The sequence below is a fragment of the Lepisosteus oculatus genome, chromosome 1 (genome assembly GCF_040954835.1).
Source record: "Lepisosteus oculatus isolate fLepOcu1 chromosome 1, fLepOcu1.hap2, whole genome shotgun sequence".
NCBI classification, from domain to species: Eukaryota; Metazoa; Chordata; class Actinopteri; order Semionotiformes; family Lepisosteidae; genus Lepisosteus; species Lepisosteus oculatus.
This window is the reverse complement of record NC_090696.1, coordinates 74952136-74975943: the sequence shown is the minus strand read 5'-3', so window position 1 is coordinate 74975943 and position 23808 is coordinate 74952136. Positions and strand designations below refer to the sequence as shown.

Genomic DNA, 23808 nt, shown 5'->3' with positions numbered 1-23808 from the left:
AGAGCTGGCTGACCGATTCAACCACAGCCAACAGTCTACTGTCACTGTCATTTGACATGGAGTCCGGATCACAGTCGGCTAGTCAGTGATCCAGCTCAGATGAAAGAGCTTGGATTAGCGATTGTACTGTTGGAACCACTGGTGAAGACCCGGTGAATAATCTTTTTCAATCTATTATGCTGAAGAATGACAGTATTGCACCCTTTTCTCACCAGGTGTATATCGTTATCTGCAAATGCTGTCTTGCCTTATCATCTACTTCATTTTAGCATGTGCTTACACTGCCTGTTTAATTGCTTGCTTCAAGAAATGAATCCAACAACCATCTCCACAAAATTTCCCTTTTTCCCCTTTACCCACTGTCTTTATATATGAGAGATCACCGTTTCCCGCTGCCTCTTATTTACCTGTGTTTCAGGAATGATGGGGCTGTTTTCGGGGGAAGACCGGAAGAAAGTGGACAACTGAGATGAAACGATAACCGGGTTGGGCCTTACGAATCCGCTCAGGTCACAGCTGGGGATATCGTTTTCCTCTTTCTTCATGACTAGAGTGTCCATGACATAAAAGACATTCCATGGGATCCACACGGTGCGGTACTGGGTGAGAAATGGAGCACGTTCAAAGCTCAGAGTCAGAGAGGCCCCACCATTGGCCAGCAAGTCAAACCTAGACATAGGACAGGGAGAAACAAGAGCAATGCATTTTACTTTGACTGACCCTTCAGTGTTTCAGTGGAAGAGGTGAAAAAATCCAAAAAAGGCTACTGTACAAAAAAACAATATAGAATGTCCTAGCATACAAGGATCTAAATGATTTTCTAATGAATGAATTACCAGTCCTTTGCCCTTTGCAAAACTCTCAGGGTAAACGCTTTGAGGAACCTACCTCTTCACCAAATTCCTTCTCACCCCTTTTCATAAAAAGTATGATTGCATTCAGGCAAAAGTAGGAACAAATGCATTATTACCCAATGGTCCAAGAAAACTCACTTTTAAATACAGTCAGTTCTCAATTTTAGCTAATTGAATTTGAGTGTTTTTGATTTAATGCACCTCCTGAACATACCATATACCACTTGGGAGTGATGGGAGATGACATACTCTACTGTATACTGCACATACGCAGCTGTGTGCTGGGATGAATAGCATCGCTTTAGCAATCTTTGTCTTAGTGTTCTTCCAGGCACCATTCACCTCATCTCTGAAATTTCTGTCCATCCATTTTCTAACCAGTTTTATCCAGTCCAGGGTCCTGGGGAGCCGGAGCCTATCCCGGAGAGCAGCAGACGCAAGGTGGGATCCACCCTGATTGGATGCCATCACACGACATACACACCTAATCTACCAGGATGACTACTGGACCATGAGAACACAGGGAGAACATACAAAGTCCACGCAGATAGCGCCCCAGGTCCTGAATTGAACCCAGGGCCTCGGGGCCCCAGAGCTGCGAGGCACCAATGCTAATCACTGTGCTACCCCCCCTGAAAAATTAATAAATCGAGCAGCATACCACGAATTATCAGCCAAAAACCTCAATATGTAAAACTGATTTGTCATATTACCACGGATATTTTAAAATAGGTACCATTGAAAGACTCACTGAGAGTGAAAGGGACAATAATAGCTGCACAGTCCACACTGGGCAAATAACTCTCACTACTCATTACCATTAATAGCAGTTATCCCTTCACATTTTACTTGCCAAATGTTAGCATTGAGTTTAAATATAGTTCTTAGCAGAACTCTCTAAAGCCACTGCCTTGCCTTTTTTTAAAGCGTCTTTGGAAGTGGAATAACCAAGAACGTATTCCCCCTATGTACAGTACACATATATCTCTTGGATACTAGATGTTAGATCTTTTCAGGATTCATGCTGGAATTTTTAGGAATTGTATCTGCCGTGTAAACTGACAACTGCCTGTAATGCACTACATTTTACATGGCTATATTATCCAGGGACTGGACTCAACTATGAGTGTGTGCTGTACAACACACAAGTGCCAGTGAAATACCTTTCTTATTTCTCCTTCAAACTACATTCCTGCTGCAGGACCACACACCTGCTCAAGTCGAGAATGTGATGCTGTGGCTCGTCTTCTGTTCTAGCTGAGTACATATGGGAATCTGATAAACAAGATTATCGAGTGTGAATCTTCACACCTTCTGTCTGGAAGGTTACTCAATGGAACATCTGGATGCATCAACTACACTTAAAAACTGATCGTTCAGCTGTTGTTTTATTGAGTCTCTCTTGCTTTTCAAAAGCTGCTTCACATTTTGAATGATTTTCTAAATCCTTTATGTACTTTTAAAGCACCTACTTTAGAGTAACTAGAATGATACATGTATGGAAGCACTGTCCATTTATAGTAACTGATGCAGTTTAGTATGCTTTTTTCAGAAGCGTCACGCCACTGAGTCATATGAGGCTGAGTCTTCAAAAGGTGTGAAAATGAATATCTTAGTTGTTTAAAAATAGTTTATTTTGCTACATTTTGACTGGAAGCAGAATTCTTTAGGTTTTAAAATGATGTTGTATTCTAGTCAGAGCCATGACATTACTTACCATAAAATGAGAAAAGATACTTCCATGTGATAACACTTTTTTTTAAGAAACCAGTAAGAACTGCCAGATCCAAACTGATTAATTCCTGGCGAATTTACTACTTATTGAATCAGCTTTCAATTTTTTCAGTTTTTCTAAAATATATTCATCATATTACTGTACTGGTATTTCAACATGTTTGCATTTTAGTTTACTTCAAGAAGACGATGAGTTTATCTTTAAGATTTATATCTTAAATGTTTGGGATTATCAAACTTCGAAAAGCAAGATTTAGACCTGGACTAAAACAATCCATTAACCCCTCCCTCCCCCCCACAATCAAGTTTTTAAAATCAATAATTGATGGCTTTTGGAAAGGGAGAAGTTCTAAAATTAAAAAAGGCTTTAAGATTAACTACCGCCCTCTTGTTTTAATCACAGTCGACAGATCCAGCAATAAATAAATCAACGACTGTAACAGTACATTTGGTACATTACACAAGCGCCAGAATTAAGATAACTTGTCAGAAGTTATCAATGTATTTCAATACAAATACAATGGGGAAAAAAAATGCACACGCATTAAATTATGCATCTTGCCATTAATCAGCAAAGCAGCCCAGAGAACATACATTCCATCTTGGCGGGTGACAGTGAATCCGTGTCCGGGATAGTGCACAAAGGACACGTTAACTCCAATGAGGGGGGTTCCATCCGCTGTTAGAACCTGACCTCGGATGATGGACACCAGACTGCAGAAAAAACAAATGACAAAACCAAAACAATTTGCAATTAACATCTGTTCTCTCTCCTGGCCACCTCAGGCTCGATAATGGCCCCGACAAACACACGCACCGTGCTGTGATTCCTGAAATCAGCACAAGAACCCTCCCAACTCTCTTACCCCCTCACGCCACCCCTCACCCACCTTCTCTTTAAGTGGCTCTGAAATTATTTTGTCCTTTTAAATTCACATGACACTCTCCAGAGGCTTACCAGGAACAGCGTTTTAATGATGAATGCTTAAAAATACACATTATATACTTTTTTGTACGTATGTGGGGGAGAAAAAAAATCCGCAACAGCTTTAAGAAAACCCAGCATTCCAATTAATTGTGAAGCAATTTGTAAACCTGTTGGGGTTGGCAAGTGAAAGATTTAAAGGGGCGTTAAGGAACATTTGTGCATCTACTTTTAATCAACTGCTGTGCCTAACTGCATTTATGTTGCTAAATTACAGCAAGCCCCAGTGTTTCTGCGTTAATCATCTTCCTTTATGCTGTAAGATATAAGACACCTGCTTTTAGTCACTGGTTTATTTTCAGGTCATTACTACTTTGTAGTATGCTAATCAAGTAGCTCGTACCACATCACTTCCATGCAGACAGAAGTATAACAACCCCCTCATATTTTATTTTCATTTCATGCAAACAGTCCACTTAAAAAGGTTTGCCTGTTTCTTGTCCCAGTCACCCAATTAATCTTTCAGAGCCCACATGACCCACCGTGACCTGACCTTTTGGTAAACAAAAAATAAATTACCTGGTATAAGATAAACAAAATAATAATTTACTTGTTTATTTGTCTCCATAAAACAACACCTTTCAATGGAACCCATTTTGTCTTAATTTTTATATGAATGTTCCAAAATTATGTTATATATTGCATTAAATCTTTCTGAGACAAACAGGGGGCATTCCTTAACAAATGATTAAAAACAGCTGTTGTGAAAATCAGCACTAATCCTCATTTTATATTCAGCCTACGGTTGATGCTGTCCTTCCACGACCCATACTGAAGAATATTTGCTTTCCAAGCTCGCACTCAAAATAATGCCAATTTTGAAGACAAACCGCAAGCTGTTTAAAATTTCAACAGCTATTCTTCTTCCTCAGAATAAAAGAGTTTTGCGCCCTAACTAAACCAGCATCAGGAACGCCTTGTCTTTAGGGATTTATTCTTTGTGTGAATTTTAAAGCTTTTAAACTTTGCAGTTTTGGCATGTAAAGAATGTGAAATATTAGTGCCAAGGCCAACGGTTAATTTGACATGTAATGACCCATACACAGAACATCTCACACATTTAAGAGATCATTAGTTTCCATTACTGCTCTTCTCCCCTTCACCATAATAAGGATAATCTTCTGCCACCCCCCCATTTAAAAAAAAGAGATTTAACACTTGTTAAATCATAAAAATGTGTGGTTTACTCTGTAAATGACCTCACCGTTGTGAAGTTTGTAAAGACTTCTCCAATTTCCTTGACAGAGGTCCACATTGAATGGTCAAGAAAAACTGGGCTGCTTTAAAAGTGTGGCTGTTCGCACCACGATGACAAGGAACTGTGCTGTTTCCAAATGTTACTATTCTTTGCCAACAAAATCTGTCTTGTGGGACTCTGTTGCATTTGTCTTGCAGAGCCTGGATTAGCACTGTACCTGTTAACTGCACATTTGAGACCTAGAAGCCACACATTAGCCCAACTCATCCAACAAATATTCATGGCAATCAAGTCTGGTGAGCAAGACAACCATGGCTTAACAGCTACAAGCAGAATGAGGATGGGTGGCATGTTGTCAGGTTAAGATGGACTCACTGAAAGGACAGCAGGTGAGATCTAGGACTTGATCAGTGAAGCACTGTGCACTTAGGTTGTTATCAATCAGTACCAGTGGAGTTTTGTAGATGGTCCATCACACTTGGACCTCCTCATTGATCTTGATTAGGCGTCGGGATTTGTTACCTCCCAGACTGTGGTCTATCAGTCATGGGACTGTATGAGGCTGTTAAGTCTGTAAAGCCTGCTGTGAACACCTCAGACGGTCAGTGATAAACCACTGACAGTCCAGCCTCCAACTTACTGATGGTCCATACTGTATGTTCTTGTCACAATTTCATGCCCTGTCATAATTTAATTCCATATCCTTACTATGCATTTTATTTATTGTTTTGTCCCCCTGTTTCATTATTTACCCTTATATTTTGTATTTTATTTTTATAAGGTATGAACAGATGCTGTTAGCTCAGTGCTATCCTATATGTACCTTTGAAAAATTGTTTTTTTTTTCTCTTCAGAAAAGAACAAGCCCACACTTGCAGGCTCATGGGTGTAACAGCATTTGTTCCAGTCCTGTTCTCCTGCATGTGTAATGTCTCCTGGTCTAGATATAATATGGGTGTATACACATAGCTGTGAGCACAAGTGTATACAGTTTGTTCTATTCCTTTTTGTTAAAATGCAGCAAACCTCTACAATAATTAACTTCCAATTCTTTCATAGCTCTGAGGAAGAGGCATCATTTGAATTTCAGCACAATCATTTTAAGGTTATGGAAATTAATGAACATTTGAGTGAGAAAAAACAACACTACACAGAACACACTGTGGGCTGGATATAACCTGTAAAAGAACATATGACTGCATAATTCATAATCAGATTCTGAAAGACTTATAGGTAAAATCAACATGGCCTGTTCTTACAGTCCTGTCCTGACCAGGGCCTACAACCTTGTAATATACCCTTTTCAGTTTATTTGGCAAAAATAAATCAGAAAGTTCTGATTGCATTATTAACAGGATGTCAGCATACTTTGCACAAAGGAACCACGAACCACATAGAACACTATGAAACTGGATCTGATACATACACAGTATGTACTTTTTGGATTTTTTTGGATTTTTTGTTAACATGGATCAAATTAAGCACATAGGGAAAATAGACGGGGAAATAACTTGGTATATTTAACAAAGAAAGACTTTACTCAACATTATAACATGACATGGACTAGAATTTCAGTAAAAATGTAAAATAAACGAAGATGATTTAAGTGACCACATATTAATTATAAATAAAACTAGGTTTCCTCTACATCATATATACATACATATCAACACACTTAAAATATATGGGTTTTTCTAAAGTCATTGGCCTGCTGTTGCTATGAAGCTGACTAATATTTGCACCCTGTGCCTTAAATTCACTAGCTTCTGCCACTGCAGCTCGGCAGAATGAAACAGGTATTCTGGCCTTGCCAAATACCTTTAATTTGACAACATTCACTACAGTTAAATGACCAGCACTGCGGAAGAGGAGGGTAATGTCTGGTTCATTTTGGTGGTGCTTGGCAAAAATAAAACTAAAAAACCTACCGAGCACCACCCTCACCTTCTGTTAAAAGGATTCTCCCCGGGGATGACGTGGGTGCTGTCCAGGCCCACGAGGAAGCTGATCCGGTCGTGGAAGGACTTGGCGGCGTGCTGGGGGGGTGGCTGCTGGCTCTGTCCAATGATGTCAGTGGGGTCCGGCGATCCGCGGCAGTATGGCTGGTTCTGGCACGAGCTTTGCAAGCAGCAGTCAGGATCCATACAATCAACCAATCCATCTGCAGGCACAGAGCCCCTCACATGAATACCGGATTGACTCTGGCTTGGACACGGGCGTGAGCGCAGACAAACCAGTTGCTCTTTTAAATCCAGCCTACACACCTTTGCTCTGTATACTGTACATCCTGGGAAAAACTAAGGTTGCTGCTGGAAGAGGTGTTAGTGGGGCCAGCAGGGGGCGCTCACCCTGCAGTCCGTGTGGGTCCTAATGCCCCAGTGTAGTGACGGGGATGTTATACTCTAAAAAGGCGCCGTCCTTCGGATGAGACACATCATCCAGGTGAGGCTGAATACTGGTGGTGGTGGAGGGGATCCCCATCACCTGTAAAGCGCTTTGAGTGGAGTGTCCAGGAAAGCGCTATATAAGTGTAAGCAGTTGTGAAACGTACAGCATTTTTGAAATCTTTGTAAAATTTTTAATAAAGTCATCATGACCGGGGATATGCAAAATACTTTGTTATAAACATACTGTACTATATACTGCTAAGGCTAAAGTAATCCAAATCCAAAGCAGGAATGTTTACAAAGCAAAGAAGGCCAATTGTCCCACTTTGCTAATTTGGTTGCTAGTATCTGATTTATCTCAGGATCTCTTCCAGCTGTATATTTGAAAGAATCCAGGGTATTACCCCACGATCTCACTGCCCCTTCTGCAAAGTTCTCAGTTTTGCTGCACTCCTCTCTAGTTTTGCCATTTTGCAACATTCAGTGAATCATCCTTTGAAAATCTTTACTCATTTTGCGGGTGGGTTTTGAAGAACAAAGAAGGTAAAACCATCTTATTTAATCTGGAGACATTTTACTTGCATTTTTTGTTTATTTCCTAATGACAAATGGAAAATGATTATGTGCTATACTGCTGCAAAATGTACTTTCGTTAGCCGAATAATCAAGAAAGAACACAAATGATTTTAACAGGCAGGCATGCGGTTAAACGTTTTACACAAGGATTTGTTCTCTCCCAGGTAATATCTAGTCTCACTCAGATTTAGTCATTCATCTTTGTTAGTTTATAAAAAGCAAATGTACGTCTGGGTGTGTAGTCTGTGGGTCATAAAACCGCATGAGATTGACACCCCCTGAACTAATCAGCTGGAAATGCATTTTTACAAGCCTCTCTACTAACATCAATCAGAACAGGAATCTCATTTTCAGCGTTCATGATGTAGGAATACAGTGTTTGTTATTTTTCACAGGCGTTTACCAGAGACTTGCCTAAAGAAGTGACAGATTGTTATGAAACTCGCTTCTCATAAGTTGAGGAGGCATTTTTCATTTTTCTTTTGTTTTTACTTTTCTAGCTTCAAGTTATTTTGTATCGCTAACTTGATTACAGCATTACCCACATGCCAGGAATCTGTAGTTTCTTTACAGAGAAGAGGTGGTATTTTACTTGGCTTTTCACTTTAAGGTAGTCCATGCTTCGGATATTACTTATCTACATAAGAAAGAGTACAGCTTCAGAGACATACCCTTACACTATCTTGTGATGGACGTTTGCAAAAAAAGCCAAGTTTAACATTCCAGGAGAATGCGTGATAAGACCTTCTGAAGTGAAGCAAGAAATCAGAGCTGTCATTTATTTGGAATAACACCCTGTAACAGAGAATGATTCCCCCTACCTCAGCATCCATCATACCCTGAGAGCATGTTAGCGCTTCAAGACAAGTAAGAATCGGAATCTAATGGAAAAAGACTGGAGATGAAACACTTGGCCTCTACTTATGAAAACAAATTGAGGGGCTACATAAAGGTATTACTGCTCTTTTTTTTTAACCATTTATTGCCAGGAAGTGAAAAAAAAAAAGCATTTGCACCAGGTCATTTCCCAAATTAAGTGTCATGGGTTAAACTATTATAACTCAGGAGCTGGAGACCAGGAAGTGGTTGCAACATGGATAATCTTAGCACCTCGTATTTCAGGTCACACTGATAGTGGTCATCCTGTAAAACAATCTAAGCTTATCTGAATCTGGAAACACCTCGGTAGTTGGCAGGATGAGTAAATTCCCAGGTTACTATGAAACAGTCCATGGGATGATAATGTTGTAATCAGAAAGAGATAGTGGATAACCCAGTAAACCTGCAACAGCCTGGAGGCTGCTCAGCTGACGGTGGGCTAGCACACACACTGGGCCAGCAGGCGGTTTCACCTGCAATTGATTATGTTTGCACTTTTCTCCACAGGCGAGCAAATAAAGAGAGAAACAAATGAAACCCACAGTTATCTTAATGAACATCCTACAGATCTGACCATAAACAGCTAAATAATCTCATATAGGAAGCACAATTCTATGATCAGAAACCCCATTTCTAATGCCTTTGACACTGTCTGCACTTAAGACAGAAAAGGGTCAAGTCTATAATTAACATCCACACGCTATGCCGTAACTATGCAACAGCCATAGGACAGTGGAAGCACAGGTTCTGTGTGTGTTTACAGTAGCAGTAGGCCGGCAGAATCTAAATAAAAGCTGTAGGTATGTGTTCGTGCGTAGCCATGAGCTTCTGTTTGGTCCACTTCGGGCGTTTCCCTCACCTCCTTCATTGTCCTTACTATCGGTGCACAGGGTCTCCATAGCGACGTCACAGCCCGCCCCTCTCCAGCCGGACTGGCAGACACAGTGCCAGCCATTTTGGTCTAAGGTACACCTTCCATTGCTATTGCAGAGCCCGGGGCAGCCCTCTGTTAGAACAAACAAAATGAAAAAATCAATAATCATCAAGGACGTGGACTGTGCGAATTAAGCCAATGTGCAAATCCTGCTCATTCACATGATTCAAAATAAAATAACCACATTTGGTGAACATATATTGACATTGAACTTCAGACAGGCCTTGGTCAATGCACAGATACTGTAATTTCACATGAATGTAACAGCGGCTGTTTAGATATGGCAGTTTTTTTTTTTTATTCTCTCTTTGGGAGGTTTATATTAGGCAAAAAGTTTGGATTCATCACACAGGAATTGCTCATTTGGAAATCGTAAGGGTCAAACCAGATTCCGTCTTCTTCCAGTGAAAGCTTAATAAACAACAAGGACAGTTAACTCTGCAGCTCTGGTATGGGTCTGGTTAACCAAAACATTTCCCTTATGTTTGCAGCCTTTTCAGTTAATTTCGCGTCACTTGTGTTCACACCAAATGTTTAACCCCTTGTTGTTTAACCACACATACTTGTTGTGAAGACGGCAGAGTCAAATATCAATAAAGTAGCTCCCCTCCAGCCTCCAGACAGCATCCATGTGAAGTTACAGCACATTCAAAATGCACAAAGTATAGGGTGATTTTTTTTATTGTTTCCACAGCTATACTTTATGCTGAAATTACATTCCTTTTCACGGAATAAGCGAAGCTGAGGAAATAACTAAAGCAGCTGAGCATCTATTCTAACAGACATTAGGAATCAGGCTGCAAATGCATGGGACAGGACCGACAGGATTTCCAACAAAACGTAATAGCTGTGTGTGTTTGACTAGTTAGGACGGACAAGAATGAAAATACCAGGAGGACCACAATAAAACATTTATAGACTGAACAAAAACACGTTCACGCCGTGCTTCAAGACAGATAGCGGAGAGTGATTGTTTGTGACAATCTCCCTAGGGCTATTGTGCCATTACCTTTATATCCTATCTTGTCTGCATTTATGGGTAAGGAGGAAAATTTGGGAAAAAATTAAAATACTGGCATATCCAGAACTTATCTCTGTAAATGACGTTTCAGACCGACAAACATACAGACAAAAAAAAAAAAGAAATAAGACAAAATTGAAAATGCTTCTAAGCAGTGTGTTAAGGGAATAAAGCTATAATAACTCTTGTTGATTTGGAATTTTGGCTTAAATTTCACATATAACCCAAACAAAATACCTTTCTCACTTTGTGTTGTTTAGCGACTTTTTAGGAAGGTAGCAGCATGGAAACAACTGAATGCAAGTCTTTCTTTACCCTTTAATCTGAATGTAAGTAAAGAATTTCATTTGAAATAAAAACAGGCTTTCTTTGAAACAGACTTTTGTGTCTAATGTAATGCATTCCACATTGGTGTGTAGTTTTCTGTTTTTCGACAGGGAATTAGAGAGATTACTAGAACCAGTGTTCAGATGTTCTTTAAATGTATTTTTATTTAATAAGAAATCTGTGTGATATGTGTCTTAATCTTAAATATTTGGAACTGAAAATTGCTAAAAATGTACAATTGCACTGGTACAGTAGCTTATGTACTGCTCTGTCAGATATCACACATGTGATAAATGACAAAACTCTTTCATGAGGGAAGTGGTTACAAAGTGATTGCTTTTCATTTTGATGCCTACAAGCATCAGAAAATGATAGCCCAGAAAGTGATTTTTTTAATTTTATCGAGAAACAACAAGTGATTGGTTATCTTCATGGCCTACAAGATAAGTTTAGAACATTTGCTGATCTGCAGTGGCTTTAGTGAAACCCATACAGGTGAGCTGCTATCTTGTAATACCAGGTTAAAAAATGAAATGACATTTTATCTCAATGGGATAAAAATGTTATTAGAAAAATCTGGTGCGTTACAAGAAATGCAAAAAAAGACAGAAAACACAGTACCTTTAACTAGTTTATCCAGATTGTGAGCTTCGAAACGAAAAGAAGAAAGAGAACAAATATTTCAGAGCAGTGCTTAACAGGACAGAAATCTGACGACAGGACATACAAAGAAACAAGAGCAGAATTGACGGACTCATGAGACAGGAGCAGCCTTGGTAAGAAAAAAAAATCACTTTATTTTGCAGCAAATTTATATGAATGTTAACTCGCTTTATTTTAAAGAGCTACAAACAGAGAATACTTAAAGCTCACGTAAGGCCCAACTCATAACGCTTATTATATGCCTTGGTCATTTTCAACTGCAGTAACAATTGCTGACTATACCAATCAGTCTGGGAAAAAATACGTTTTGATTATAGTCTTTGTTTCTGTAGGACATAAAATATTCTGGTTCCATTTTTTTTATCCCACAAAGAAGCCATTTCAGGTGTAACTCAGAAAATCTGTAACTAGTTTTGAATTGCACAGAGCAACTCTGTTTAAATTAGTTCTTAAATGGTACTTTACCGATACACAGCATCCTTACATAAAAGCCTAGGTGTGAAAGCATTTACAAGCAGCATCTAAACATCCAGTGATGAATCTGGCATTTAGCTCTATTTGCCCTTTGGGTAACGTCTCAATGTCTCATGCCACAGATAGTTAATTATGCATTATAAAAGCTCAGAAAACGACATTGCAAATACCCATCCATTTTCGAACCGCTTTATCCAAAACAGGGTCATGGGGGAGACGAAGCCTATCCCAGCAAGCAACAGGTGCAGAGCAGGGTACACCCTGGACGGGATGCCAGTCCACTACAGGGCAGAAACAGGCACGGACTTACTCACACCAGGGCCAATTAGCCCACCAGTATGTCCTAGGACTGTGGGAGGAAACCGAAGCACCTAGAGGAAACCCACGCAAACCTGGGGAGAACATGCAAACTCGACACAGACAGCACCCCAGGAATCGAACCCAGCAATGCAGACCACTGCGCCACCGGCCAGCTCTACATTTTATCACAGTGGTTTGTTTACTATACTGTGATGAATTATTGCAGTGACTATTTTTTTTAATTTTGAAACGTTCTTTTCCTGTTGCTGTTATAAATTGTAGATTTTTGAGCTTCCACATTTTTATCATTCATACCATTTTCCACCTTTTTGAACAAAAGTGCCCCCCCGGATAAAGATCCAATAACTGTAAGATGATACAGTCTCAAATGCATTAACACAATTCCTAATAGTCACCTTTGCATATACGGCTGGAAAATGTTAGGTTCTATAAGTTGCCTTATTATATCGGCAGTCATTCCTGTTCTTTTCCTGTACGTCTTCCCACAGTTCATCACCTGGCCGCTCTTTGCACACGAAGAGGTGTATTTTTCTCCCTTGCGTTATTCAATGCTCACATCAAGAGGTAATGACTGTAATCTCCAGAGTGTGTGAAGGCTGTTTACCACAGTAACAAGCTCTAACATAATTCACAAGATGAGGAGCAGCTTGGAGGAGATCGCAGGTCATGCTTTTTGAGGCATATTGCAATCAGATATTAAACATATGGTACGAAAACAATCGCAATCATCCTTTAACCCTGGTATGTTGTGAGTGATACACTGCTGGAGGCGACAAAGTTTACTAAATTATTTCTGTTTTATTCTACACCCAGAAAAAAAAAAGAAATCTTAATCACCGCCATTAAGACATCATTGCTTCATTATCTGTCTGCTGATTCCAGAAGCTATGATAAAAATGGCATTAATCTACGAACAATTATGCATTATGTCCACAGAGTTCAATCAGTTCTCACTCTGAAGAGGAACACAGCACACATTGATTTAGAAGTTCTTAATTGCCATTTATATCACCATGGTTTTATTGGCCCATAGCTGCAGGTATATCTGCAATAAAATCTGCACTTTACATACTTTAATCTTGCAAGCAGAGACTCTGCATCATTAACGCAATACAATAAAATGACAAAGACATTTAGTTGGGGATTATCTGTTCACTGCAGGTTGGACAAACCTGTTTTTGTTTTGTAATCAACTGTCATCATTACAGCTTACTACACAGTTATTTTTTCTGAGGCCCTCAAACAAATGACCTATTGCACTGAGCCCTGCCGTCATTGGTTTGAAAAAGACAGGAAGGCCAAAATACGGTAGGAAGACTGCATTCAACCTAGTCCATACTAAAAATCTTCACAGAACATTATATTCCACAAACCTCCATTAAAGAGTAATAAAAAAAATTCCATGTAAATAACCTCTTAAAAAATGAAAAAATGTGCAATGTCCAAAGTACAAATTAAAGTAAATCTGATAGGATTTTTGTACTGCAACTATTTGATTATTCAATATATGACTATTTGATTATTCAACAATTTAGCACCCCAATTCATTTTGACTGATGTGAGTTGCGGTTTTGCGTGTCAGGACCAGCCTGTGTTCCCGAAGCTTCTAGAGCACTCTAGAGCCCGAAGCTTTTCAGCCTGAGGCTTAATTCAAAATATTCAAAATTGCTCTCGTTATTACTAATTGCACCTCTTCTGCTTCTTCACATCTTCCAGAAGACTGCTGTTGTACGTTTCATTTTTTATAACATTCCTTTTAATAAAGGAAATACAGTATTGCACAGTTTTCCAGTCACACAGTTTTGTAATGTTGTATTTATGCCGATGCGGATGGTGTACTATTAGGCCTACCCATGGTAAACATACTTTTAGATACTGGAGCGTTCTTCCTTTAATAAATATTTTTTGTTATTTGCGGACATTTCAGGAATGTACAGTATCTACTGTGTCTATTTCACAACTGAAATTTGATATTAAGAAGCATTTTCAGTCATGTCTTTGACAGATCTGACAATTCAAATAAAAAAAGAGCCCACTCGCGTTTTTTATTAATTTTAAATTTTCCACCTTAAAATCAAGAAGAATAAATTGAAATATGAGGAAATTTACAATTACCAATTTCACGCAAGATCCTACAATTAAAAAAAATAATTTTAAGCAAAGCCTATGGAACAATCTCACACAACAATAACATTAAATTTGAATTATCAGATAATATTGAGCTGGGTGTACGTCAGTAAAAAAAAAAACTATTTTAGGTGCTGTTATACATTTGTCTCCCATTTAATCAAATAATTAGAGAAAATAATTGGACAATTCGTTATTAAAAGATGGAGAACAGTCCAGATGAAATCAGAACTTCCATCTACCCATCTGCAACTGCAAATTAAATTTAATAACTCAAGGGTTTAAAAAAAAGGGTTGCTAAGATACTACATGTAAGACAGTTAAAGGAAAAAAAAGTGGTATTTAAAGTAGTAACTCAACATGATAGCTACTGCGATTTCCTGGAAAACAGAAAAGATTTATGCAGCGCACATTTTGAGGAGACAGGCTGTGGGATGAAATGCTGATTTTTCACAAATCATATTCTTACCACAAAATTAGTGTACTAACCTTTTTGTCTGCTTTTTTAGCTTTAAGTTGATTTAAGATGAACTTACAAATGCTCACACAAAAGAATGAGCTTAAAATGCTTCACTTGTAGTATTTTTAAGGATGGTGGTTAGCATTTTTCTAAGAGAGCATAAATGAAAGGAGAAAAGCTTTGGGAAAAAAAATGTTTTTACATTTCTACAAATTTGTCCAAAACAATATGCATATTATGGAATGCTAGTCACACAAGGAATTGAATCATTGTACTTTCGCTGTCTCCTGTCACTTAGATGCATGCAAGCATTTATTATATTCCAAAAACTGTCATGAGGCAAGCCAGGAAATATATTTTATGAATTTCATTCATTTATGCTAATTTTACAATGAGCTATTCTGTTAGTATGCACAAATCTTTAGAAACAATAAGAGTTTACCGAACAGATCTGTGGATAAAGAAGCTTGGCTCTCTACATAAATAAAATCTCATACCTGCTATGCAGAAGACAGCTTTATAAAGCAATCAGCAAAAATGTGAGAAATTATTTTAGCATTTTAGATGTGGAAACCCCGTAGTGATAAATAGCAATGTCTGTAAGGAGGTATTACTCTGAAGAGATGGGAAGAACATACTGGACTTACAGTAATACAGTATACAGAAATAAAAAAGATTTTCACGCAGGCAATACACACAGGATGTCCAGGAACTAACTGAATAAAAAATAAGCATAATAAAATTTTAAAAACCTAACCGAAATTGCTGTTATGAAAAAGGTCAAACAACACACTCTTTCCTTGTATAGTCTGGTGTGAGACCAGAGAAAAAAACAGGATCTAAATTTTCATTATTTTGTTCTATTTTTTTTATCAGCGATAAAATTGCAAGTTGTGATATTGTTTCACATAAAAAAGTTATTATTCTCAGTGTAAGAGATCTAACATTAATAAAACGTAAACATTAATACAAAATATATAAACCTTTAATAATTGTATATAGTTAACTATTAAGACAAATATATTATGCAACATGTTCCGAAGTAAATGTTTACACATAAAAATACAATATATATCCCTACAGAATACACTTTAAGAGTATGTGAACTTAATGTCTTAGAGAGCTTGTCTTAATGTCTAGAGAAAACAGCAAAAATGTTGAAATGCACTTTTAAACCACTGTTTTTCAAAACGTGTGGTTCAAGGATCTCTGTAAACTGTAACCAAAATGGGAAAATTACGAGCAAGATATTTCATTGTCTCCCAAAACGTAATGCATAACATACAACTGTTAGTAGCTTGTCATGATCCACATTGATCCACAAACACATTTCTTTCTGGCATCTAATTATTAACTATTCTATACTCCATGGGAAAAAAAAACCCAACTCCATCCAAGGTGAAAATTAACCTGAATCAAAGATTTTGTGCACTCTTAAGAGTGACAAGATGCTATTTGGATTCTACAAAAACTAATTCACACTGTGGGGACATCATAACATTATATTCATTAAGAGCTGCAATGTTGATGGGATATTTTCTCTGCAAAATGTTAGTAAAATATGCCTGTCCACACCCCCACACAAAGGCTAAGACACTTCTCTTGAATCTCCCCGAAAAGTGAAAAACACAAGGACACCGACACCGGTCCCAGGATAACGTACACACTCACCATGTACTGTATGTCGTTATACTGTAGGTTTCCCCAAGCAAACCTCCAGAAAGAACATTTTTTTATTTTTTTTTACTGAGATTCAAATCTCAGATCGACATCATTCCAAACTCTTGATTTGAGTCTCTCATATTACACTGTTGCTTCAGTCTAATGTTTTCAACCTCGAATCTTTATCTGATGTCTATAGCTAAAATCCCAATCTCTGGTATTGCAAAAAAGAAAAATCTGAATTGTGTCTAAAAGAATCAGAACATTTTTAGATTTAGCTTCATACAAGTAACGTCCCAAACGTTACAGCCGAGTCTAAAACTAAGCCAAAAAAAGATAGAAACTTGTCTTCAAGGGCTTTTATATTATCATCTACTTAATATAGGATTGCTTTTAGTTTTTTTTTAACTTGGAATATTCCGATAATCAAATGAATGCAAGGTATTAGTAGACATCTTTTAACAGTCAAATGCTCTTGTAGCCAAATTAAATGGATAAAAAAAAGATTTTCAGAAAACACAGAAGTTCTGACTATCAACCCCAACAAACAATAGGTGAGTTTGAAAAGCAATCTTTTTAAATTGCCAGTGCTGCACTCACTCTATAGGTAGCTTGAAATTGGATTATAGCAGCTTTGTCACTTTGGAAGTTATTTAAAGCCTCAAACACACTTTTTCTTGTCCTGAGTGAAAAAGCTCAGTTTGTCCTCTAGTTCACCTAATTTGAAATGGAATTTCCTGACTCCTACAGACACACTGGGATACCTTTTTAAGGATCTGATAGCTTTGTAGGAACTGAGAGGTTTGAGAATATGAGATACATCGTCATGGCGAATTTCTTAAATCTCTCTTGTGCCTTTTTTTCCATTCTAAGTTGTTACTTTATTTCCCAGATATGCTCAGAGAAAGACACTGGAGTCTCAGTGGGATCCCGTAGTTTAACAGGGACTATTAGGTAAAATGAATTTCACAAACACACCTTTGTTGAAGAGAATTTATATTACAGACCACCAGGGAATTTGCTGAATTGCAGTGGAATTTAAAGGCAAAGAGAGGGGCAAGTTGCTGGTGGCATAACTATATGAATGATATTATGCAAATTTCAAGCTGTCCTCCTTTTTGCACTACCCAGTCTACCTAGGGAAGTGTAGTGAAACAGTGGGTCAAAAAGTCAAAAGTGAGCACAGATCTCATTATCTCAATTAACGCACTGAAGTTGTCACCACTATGATGGGTTACCCATACATTACGCACGAAGAGCAAGATCAAAGCAAGTGGCCCGAAATTCTCTTCTTTGAAAGTCAAGCAAAGGAGTTTTCTTTGTTGTCTGGAAAGATACATGGTGTCCATGAGCAATTAAAGCAATCACTAAAAGGAAAATCCAGTGTGGTCTTAAGTGGCTAAAAAGACAGGAAGCATCAGTCAAGTTTTAGGTTCATTTTTTTTCAGGGGACAATTATGGTTTGGGGGGGTTGGCTGATTGGAAAGACTGCTACTCTCACAGCACGTTCCCAAACCTCCTTATAGTGATGAGCACAACAAAGGACTTCGGAGAAGTACTCTTCACTTTCAGATTGCCTTTAAACCAGAACCGAACACGGTCTGGAGACAACATCTTAGCCACAGTGGTTTACAAAATTATAACAAAAAGAAGTCCGACATGATGAAGTGGAAGTTTCTTGCAGTTTGCAGGACTTTTCTAAGTGCAATTAACTACTATAATGATCTAATCTTCTTCAACCCCTCAGTGTCTTGATCCAGTGCTCCAAGCAACCCCAGAGTTTATTAAAGGAATGCACACAGCAACTTCTGATTAAGCAAACAAGGCATATCTTTGTGATTGTTAACGATCTCTTTTCCCATTTCACCGGTGTATCAGAATGAAAACAAATAGCCAGTCTTTCTTGTAGCTTAAAGGAATTAGAAACTCCCCTAGGCCACATTTCCATTTGAATTGGCCGAATACATGAACATGAAAATCAATGTAGCTCAATAAACAAGTCAGTGTTTAAAGCAGTCTAAATTCAGAATACCGCAAAGGATTACCACTAACGTACCTAATGGAGAAAATGAAATGTAATATTAGTGCAAAATAGATGAAAATTAGTGCAACAAAAAGATGTTTGATACAAAAGCCCATTTGCTTTTGAGAATGGGTTCACAATTATTCCTGTTGACTAATATAGCAATGTTTTGAAGCTATTTTTAGGTAACTGAGCTGTATTTCTGTCCATAAGGAGCACAGAGAAGAGACAGTAGGAATTGAGCTTTCAGGGAAGCCACTCTGGGGGAGGTGGATAATCGTATCTATGCTCTTCTATGGTCTGCCTTTGCCAACCCCCACTAAATATCACAAAAAACACGAGAAAAAGGCTAGAAACCTGATTCTAAGAGTTACACTGAGGTCATCCGACTTGACCCACCTGTGAGCGAAGGTAAATATAGCCGAGCAGAAACCTACAGGGGTAAAAGGACAACAAAGGCCACAAACACCTTCCACATGGGAGGCTAGGAACAGGCACGGCCAGGAGCCGCCACCGGTCACACCGACCGTCCTTCCCAGCGGAGGCCTTCCCGGCCGGCCGCGACGCGCGAGGGGCGCAGATCCCAGCGGCGGCAGGCCTACCATTGGTGCAGTGCTCCCCGTTCCAGCCCTGGTTGCACTCGCACTTCCCGTCTCTGCAGGTGCCGTGCTCGGAGCAGCGCGGGTGGCAGGCTCTCTGGTCGCACACCGCCCCGGTCCAGCCCTCCTCGCAGCGGCAGCTCCCGCTGATGCACATCCCGTGGGAGCCGCAGTCCACGGTGCACACCTCTGTGGGGGGGGGGGGGGGGGAGACACCAGGGTTAAGGGCGCCGAGCGACAGCCAGCGGGGCGACACACCTCGCGCGCGCGGGGGGCGGGAGAGTCGACCCTCGCGGCAGTGCCCGCCCCTCCAGCCTGGGAAACGACCTGCGTTCCTCCCTTCAGACAGAATGACACTATGACCGATGGACTGATGCTCCAGTCCGTTTTGTTTTTTTTTTATGTTGGCGGTCCCGGAGTCATTGTTCGGAATGGCTTCTGAACACCTTACCTAAAATGCTGACTTTTCAGTTCTCAGTACACGTGGATGCTCTCCCACTCTTTCCTGTACAGCCCCCCCACCACCACCCCGGCCCAGATCCTACACCCGTTTTACAGCGGTCTCCCCCGACCGTTGTGCCGCTGCGTTTTGGAAAAGCCAGAGGGAAAAAAAAACAACAGATATTTCAGATACTGGTGAAGCTTAATTCGTTTTGCTGGGCGTTGTTGGCGTATGTACTCGAGACGGAGGATACATTCTACAGCATGTCGGCTCACGGGGGGAGTTAAGTTTTTCCTGTCTGTCAGACATAAAAAGTACAAATAAAATAGAGAAATGTCTTAGAGCGAGCGCAGCATGAGCTCTCTGTGTCTCTGTCATCACTCCCTGCCAGGATAAGGCGACTGAGCACTCTGAGGTAAAATTAGATTAAACATTGAGACACGTTGTGTGTAGAATATTAAGAATAATGTTTTTGGGTTGGTGATGTGTCGGTACGTGTGTGGGTAAGGAGGCAGTATGTAGGAAAAATGATAATGTTTAAGTAAGTGTGCTGCGGAATGGAAAGATTGAGAAATACTCCCTTAAACTAAGCGCTGACACAGACTTGATATATTGTAAATGGTACTGTAAGGCCTTTAAGGAGAGAACTGATCTTGACTTCATTAAGTTTCCCAGGAAGAACTTTGACAGCTTAAAAAAAAATCATTTTAAAACTTGGTATAATGTTTTGACCATTTTCATTTTTTTACTTACTGAGCCTTTACAATGGTAGAAAACATTCAAAAGACAAGAAAAAAAAAACAAAATAAGATTTTAAATGAATATTCTGATATTACGAAACAAGAGCTTTAGGCGGCATTTGTGTTGACAGATTCAATTAAAAGATTCAGAAGACTACAAAGAAATGCAAAAATGAAAGGAAAGAGGTTAGCCTGCTCTTAACCAAACAAAAAAGTTTAGTTTTTAATTTGAATCGAACTTCAACGTTGTTTTCGTACTTATGGACACATACCGTTCTCTTGTCACACACGTACCTTCTGTGTAGTTTTGTCATTATAAAAATTTGCTTAAAGCTTGCCAACTCTCTGTACCTTGAAATTAATGAGCCTATAGCTCGAGAGCAAGACATAATTGCTTCTTTTGTTTACCAGTCAGCAAATAAAAAAAAAAAGTTCAGCAATGTTTCTGGTTGGGTGCTGTTTTTTGTCTTCATTTTGTTGCTGTGGAATGAAGGCTCTTTTTTACCCTATATCACAAGTACTTACAAACTTCTGCCACTGTTTTTTCCCCTCACACATTAAAAGAGCCAACAGACCAAAGGGCTTTGGCTGATAAATAACGGAGAAAAAGGAGTTGAATCTCAGCGCTATGACAATTATCTAACTGGATGTACTGCTCTTTCCACAACAAGGAAGAAAACAGTAAACATAATTAAAATTACTCTTGGGAGCAAAGAAAATAAACACAAAATATTGGAGGCACCCTGCATTCAGACAGATTATTGGTGCTTAAGCTATAGTCACAAAACGAATCCTGTAGACAACTGAAAACTGTATACACAGTGCTCTAAGGATGTCAGTTATTAAATGTCATACAGGATTTTGCTTTTAAAATTATACCTACACTTTCATTGTTATTTTTTATGAATGGAAGAATGAGCTAAATTATTTTTGGTTTTTGTGTATTCTATCAAATATCAAAAGCCATCCCTTTGTCTAAGAAGCAAAACCAAAGCTAATGTATCAATACAAAACAATCTTTTCTTGCATATAGATATTGATTTTTAATTCAGACTTCACCCCCTGAAGAAAATGCTGTTTTTGCACAAAGTTATAAGTAAGTTAGTCAGAACATTAATTCTCTTATTTATCTTGGGAGCATTTAAATTAAAAACAAAAGATCAACTATACTTTTGACTGTGGGTAGGTCTGAAACAACCAAGACAGTAAAAATAGGAATAGTACACAGTACGTAATGAAGTTAAACGTTTTTGATGGTTGTTAATCATAAAGGGGAAGAGAAGAAGAAAAAGCAGGATTAACACCTGTGTATCAGTGTACAAGTGATGGAACTCTGAGGGACAGAGTTCTCTCATTTCCACTGATTCAGTTGGATTTTTATAGGACAGTTTCCATCCCCCTCTGAGTCTAGTTTTCGATTAAGAGACCTTGGAAGGGCTGATTAACCTCAGCGCTCCGGAATATTAACTCAGCTCTGGGAAGAGACCGTTTGATTCTGTGGTCCCTTTTTACTTGTGAATCAATGTAATCAATTTTTCATTAGGGCAAAGGTGTTTATCTGCTTTTAGCACACTAGCTTCCAGCAGGGTTTTGTCGATCCACGCCATGCACTTATTAATTAAAGTGCATTTAATTGAAGTGGAATTGCGGAGCTAATTAATAGAAAAACCTCCACTGCTGGGTGAAGATGAAAAGATGCTCAGGTGGTGAGACAACATGGCCAGAACACAAACTGTGTGTTTTTTTTCCCAGGCTGTTTATCAAGTGGACTTAAAATATCAGTTAAGATGTGTGAAAGTAGCAGTTATAAACACCACTGTTTACAGCCTTAAATTTCATAATTAACTGATTTTGTTCCTTACACCTGGATGTGTTTCTGTATTTGGCTGAATCATAAAAGTTTACAGAAATTTAAGCACTTTTCCTCTGTATTATTGTTTGGGAGTGCCCATCATGTGTCAAACTTCATTTCGCTCTAAACAGACAGTAGCTGGAGATCCCTTTTTTTAAGCCACGAGCCTTACATTAAAAAAGTATTTTTGGAGGAAAAAAACAACGCGAAACAGGAGAAGCTAAGACATTTAGGAGCAGAACCTCCTTCCAACTTCTTCTTCGCTCGTAATGAGTGGGCTTGTGACAATCCGAAAGCACGCCGCTGAGACGGCAATCCTTACCGACAGAGCAGTCCGGACCTGTCCAGCTGGTATCGCAGGTACAAGTGCCACTTTCGGCCTGGTAGGTCCCATGGCCGGAGCAGTGGTCAGGGCACATGGTCTTGGGTATCTCGCAGCTGGTTCCACCCCAGCCCGAGTTGCAGTGGCACTCTCCGTGGATGCAGACCCCGTGAGAAGAACAAGATGGGTCCAAACAATCCACTGACGCGTTAGGAAAAGGCAGGATTAGACCGTGAGAAGAATAATACATGAATTTACAGGCCAGATTGTACAAGCCCCCCCCCCAGGACACCAATTTTAACTCCTCCACCCTTTAGCTTTAAGGTGTCTTATATTTTATACATCTTTGTTAACACCCTTGTTGACTGTTAGTGCAGGACAAGCTACAATACACATTGCAGACATATAACTGTACAGTCATCCCAACGGTACTGACTTGACTCCTTCAAAAAATATGTAGAAATGATATCGTGATTCATTCAGATCTGCAGCCACTCCACTTTCCTTCCTGTTCCACTGACATATTTTACATTCATACATACCGTTAGGGACTAAACGTTGCAGCCTGATCAAATCTCACTCTAGTCAAACATAACTGGAAACACTCTTGATTGTAATTTTATTAAAGCAGTCTTTGTTAAAATGTCACTGTCAGTGATTTAGGAAACAAACTAGGACATGCAATGATTTCCTACACCTGCTAATTGAAAGTGTTAAGCTGTACAATGTATTCCCCCTGGACGCATTACTGAAGATGGGAAACGGGAACCTACAGCTTGAAAAGCTCTGAGATGGTGGGATTCCAATGCCTCTAAATTCACTTTAATGTGTTCGAGATGATGAGATTTAATTTACTCATTTGACACAATAAATTTTTACACATGTAAGGTCAGCAGCCTGAAATTTTCATTCTGGGGATTAAATTACGTTACTCTCTGTGTGGGGATCAATAAAATCAATTTTATTGAGGAGAAAGGATGAGACTCTTCCTGGCGAAATTATTTGCGAAGGATCTCTAGGAATATTACGATTACATCTAGAATTATTTTTTTTTTAAAAAGAACTCTTGTCAGCAACCCTATTTACTGCTGCAATGCAGGACCGTAAATTTAAAGAAATTAGTTTAAATCGATAAGTTACTTAAAGCAATCATCTGCTCTGTGAAGAGGAAAATCGCAATTACCTTTTGAATTTTGAGGTCGTAACTTCAGATATGCCATACTATAAA

The 23808-nt window shown here is 39.0% G+C and overlaps 1 protein-coding gene across 23 annotated transcripts in view; it reads right to left on the bottom strand.

Moving 5' to 3' along the window:
• Positions 1-23808, bottom strand: part of LOC102698543 (teneurin-3) — a 285608-nt gene that overhangs the window by 37588 nt on the left and 224212 nt on the right. For 15 of the 23 annotated variants that reach the window (XM_069192922.1, XM_069192926.1, XM_015345614.2 and 12 more), the window contains 8 exons: positions 22581-22781; positions 19228-19413; positions 11517-11543; positions 10557-10574; positions 9473-9619; positions 6716-6932; positions 3183-3302; positions 408-669 (listed from right to left, as the gene is read on the bottom strand). In XM_069192922.1, coding sequence (XP_069049023.1) covers positions 408-669; positions 3183-3302; positions 6716-6932; positions 9473-9619; positions 10557-10574; positions 11517-11543; positions 19228-19413; positions 22581-22781 — 1178 coding nt within the window. The remainder of the gene's footprint in view (positions 1-407; positions 670-3182; positions 3303-6715; positions 6933-9472; positions 9620-10556; positions 10575-11516; positions 11544-19227; positions 19414-22580; positions 22782-23808) is intronic. The other 8 variants (XM_069192931.1, XM_069192932.1, XM_069192951.1 and 5 more) reach the window with 2 other exon arrangements.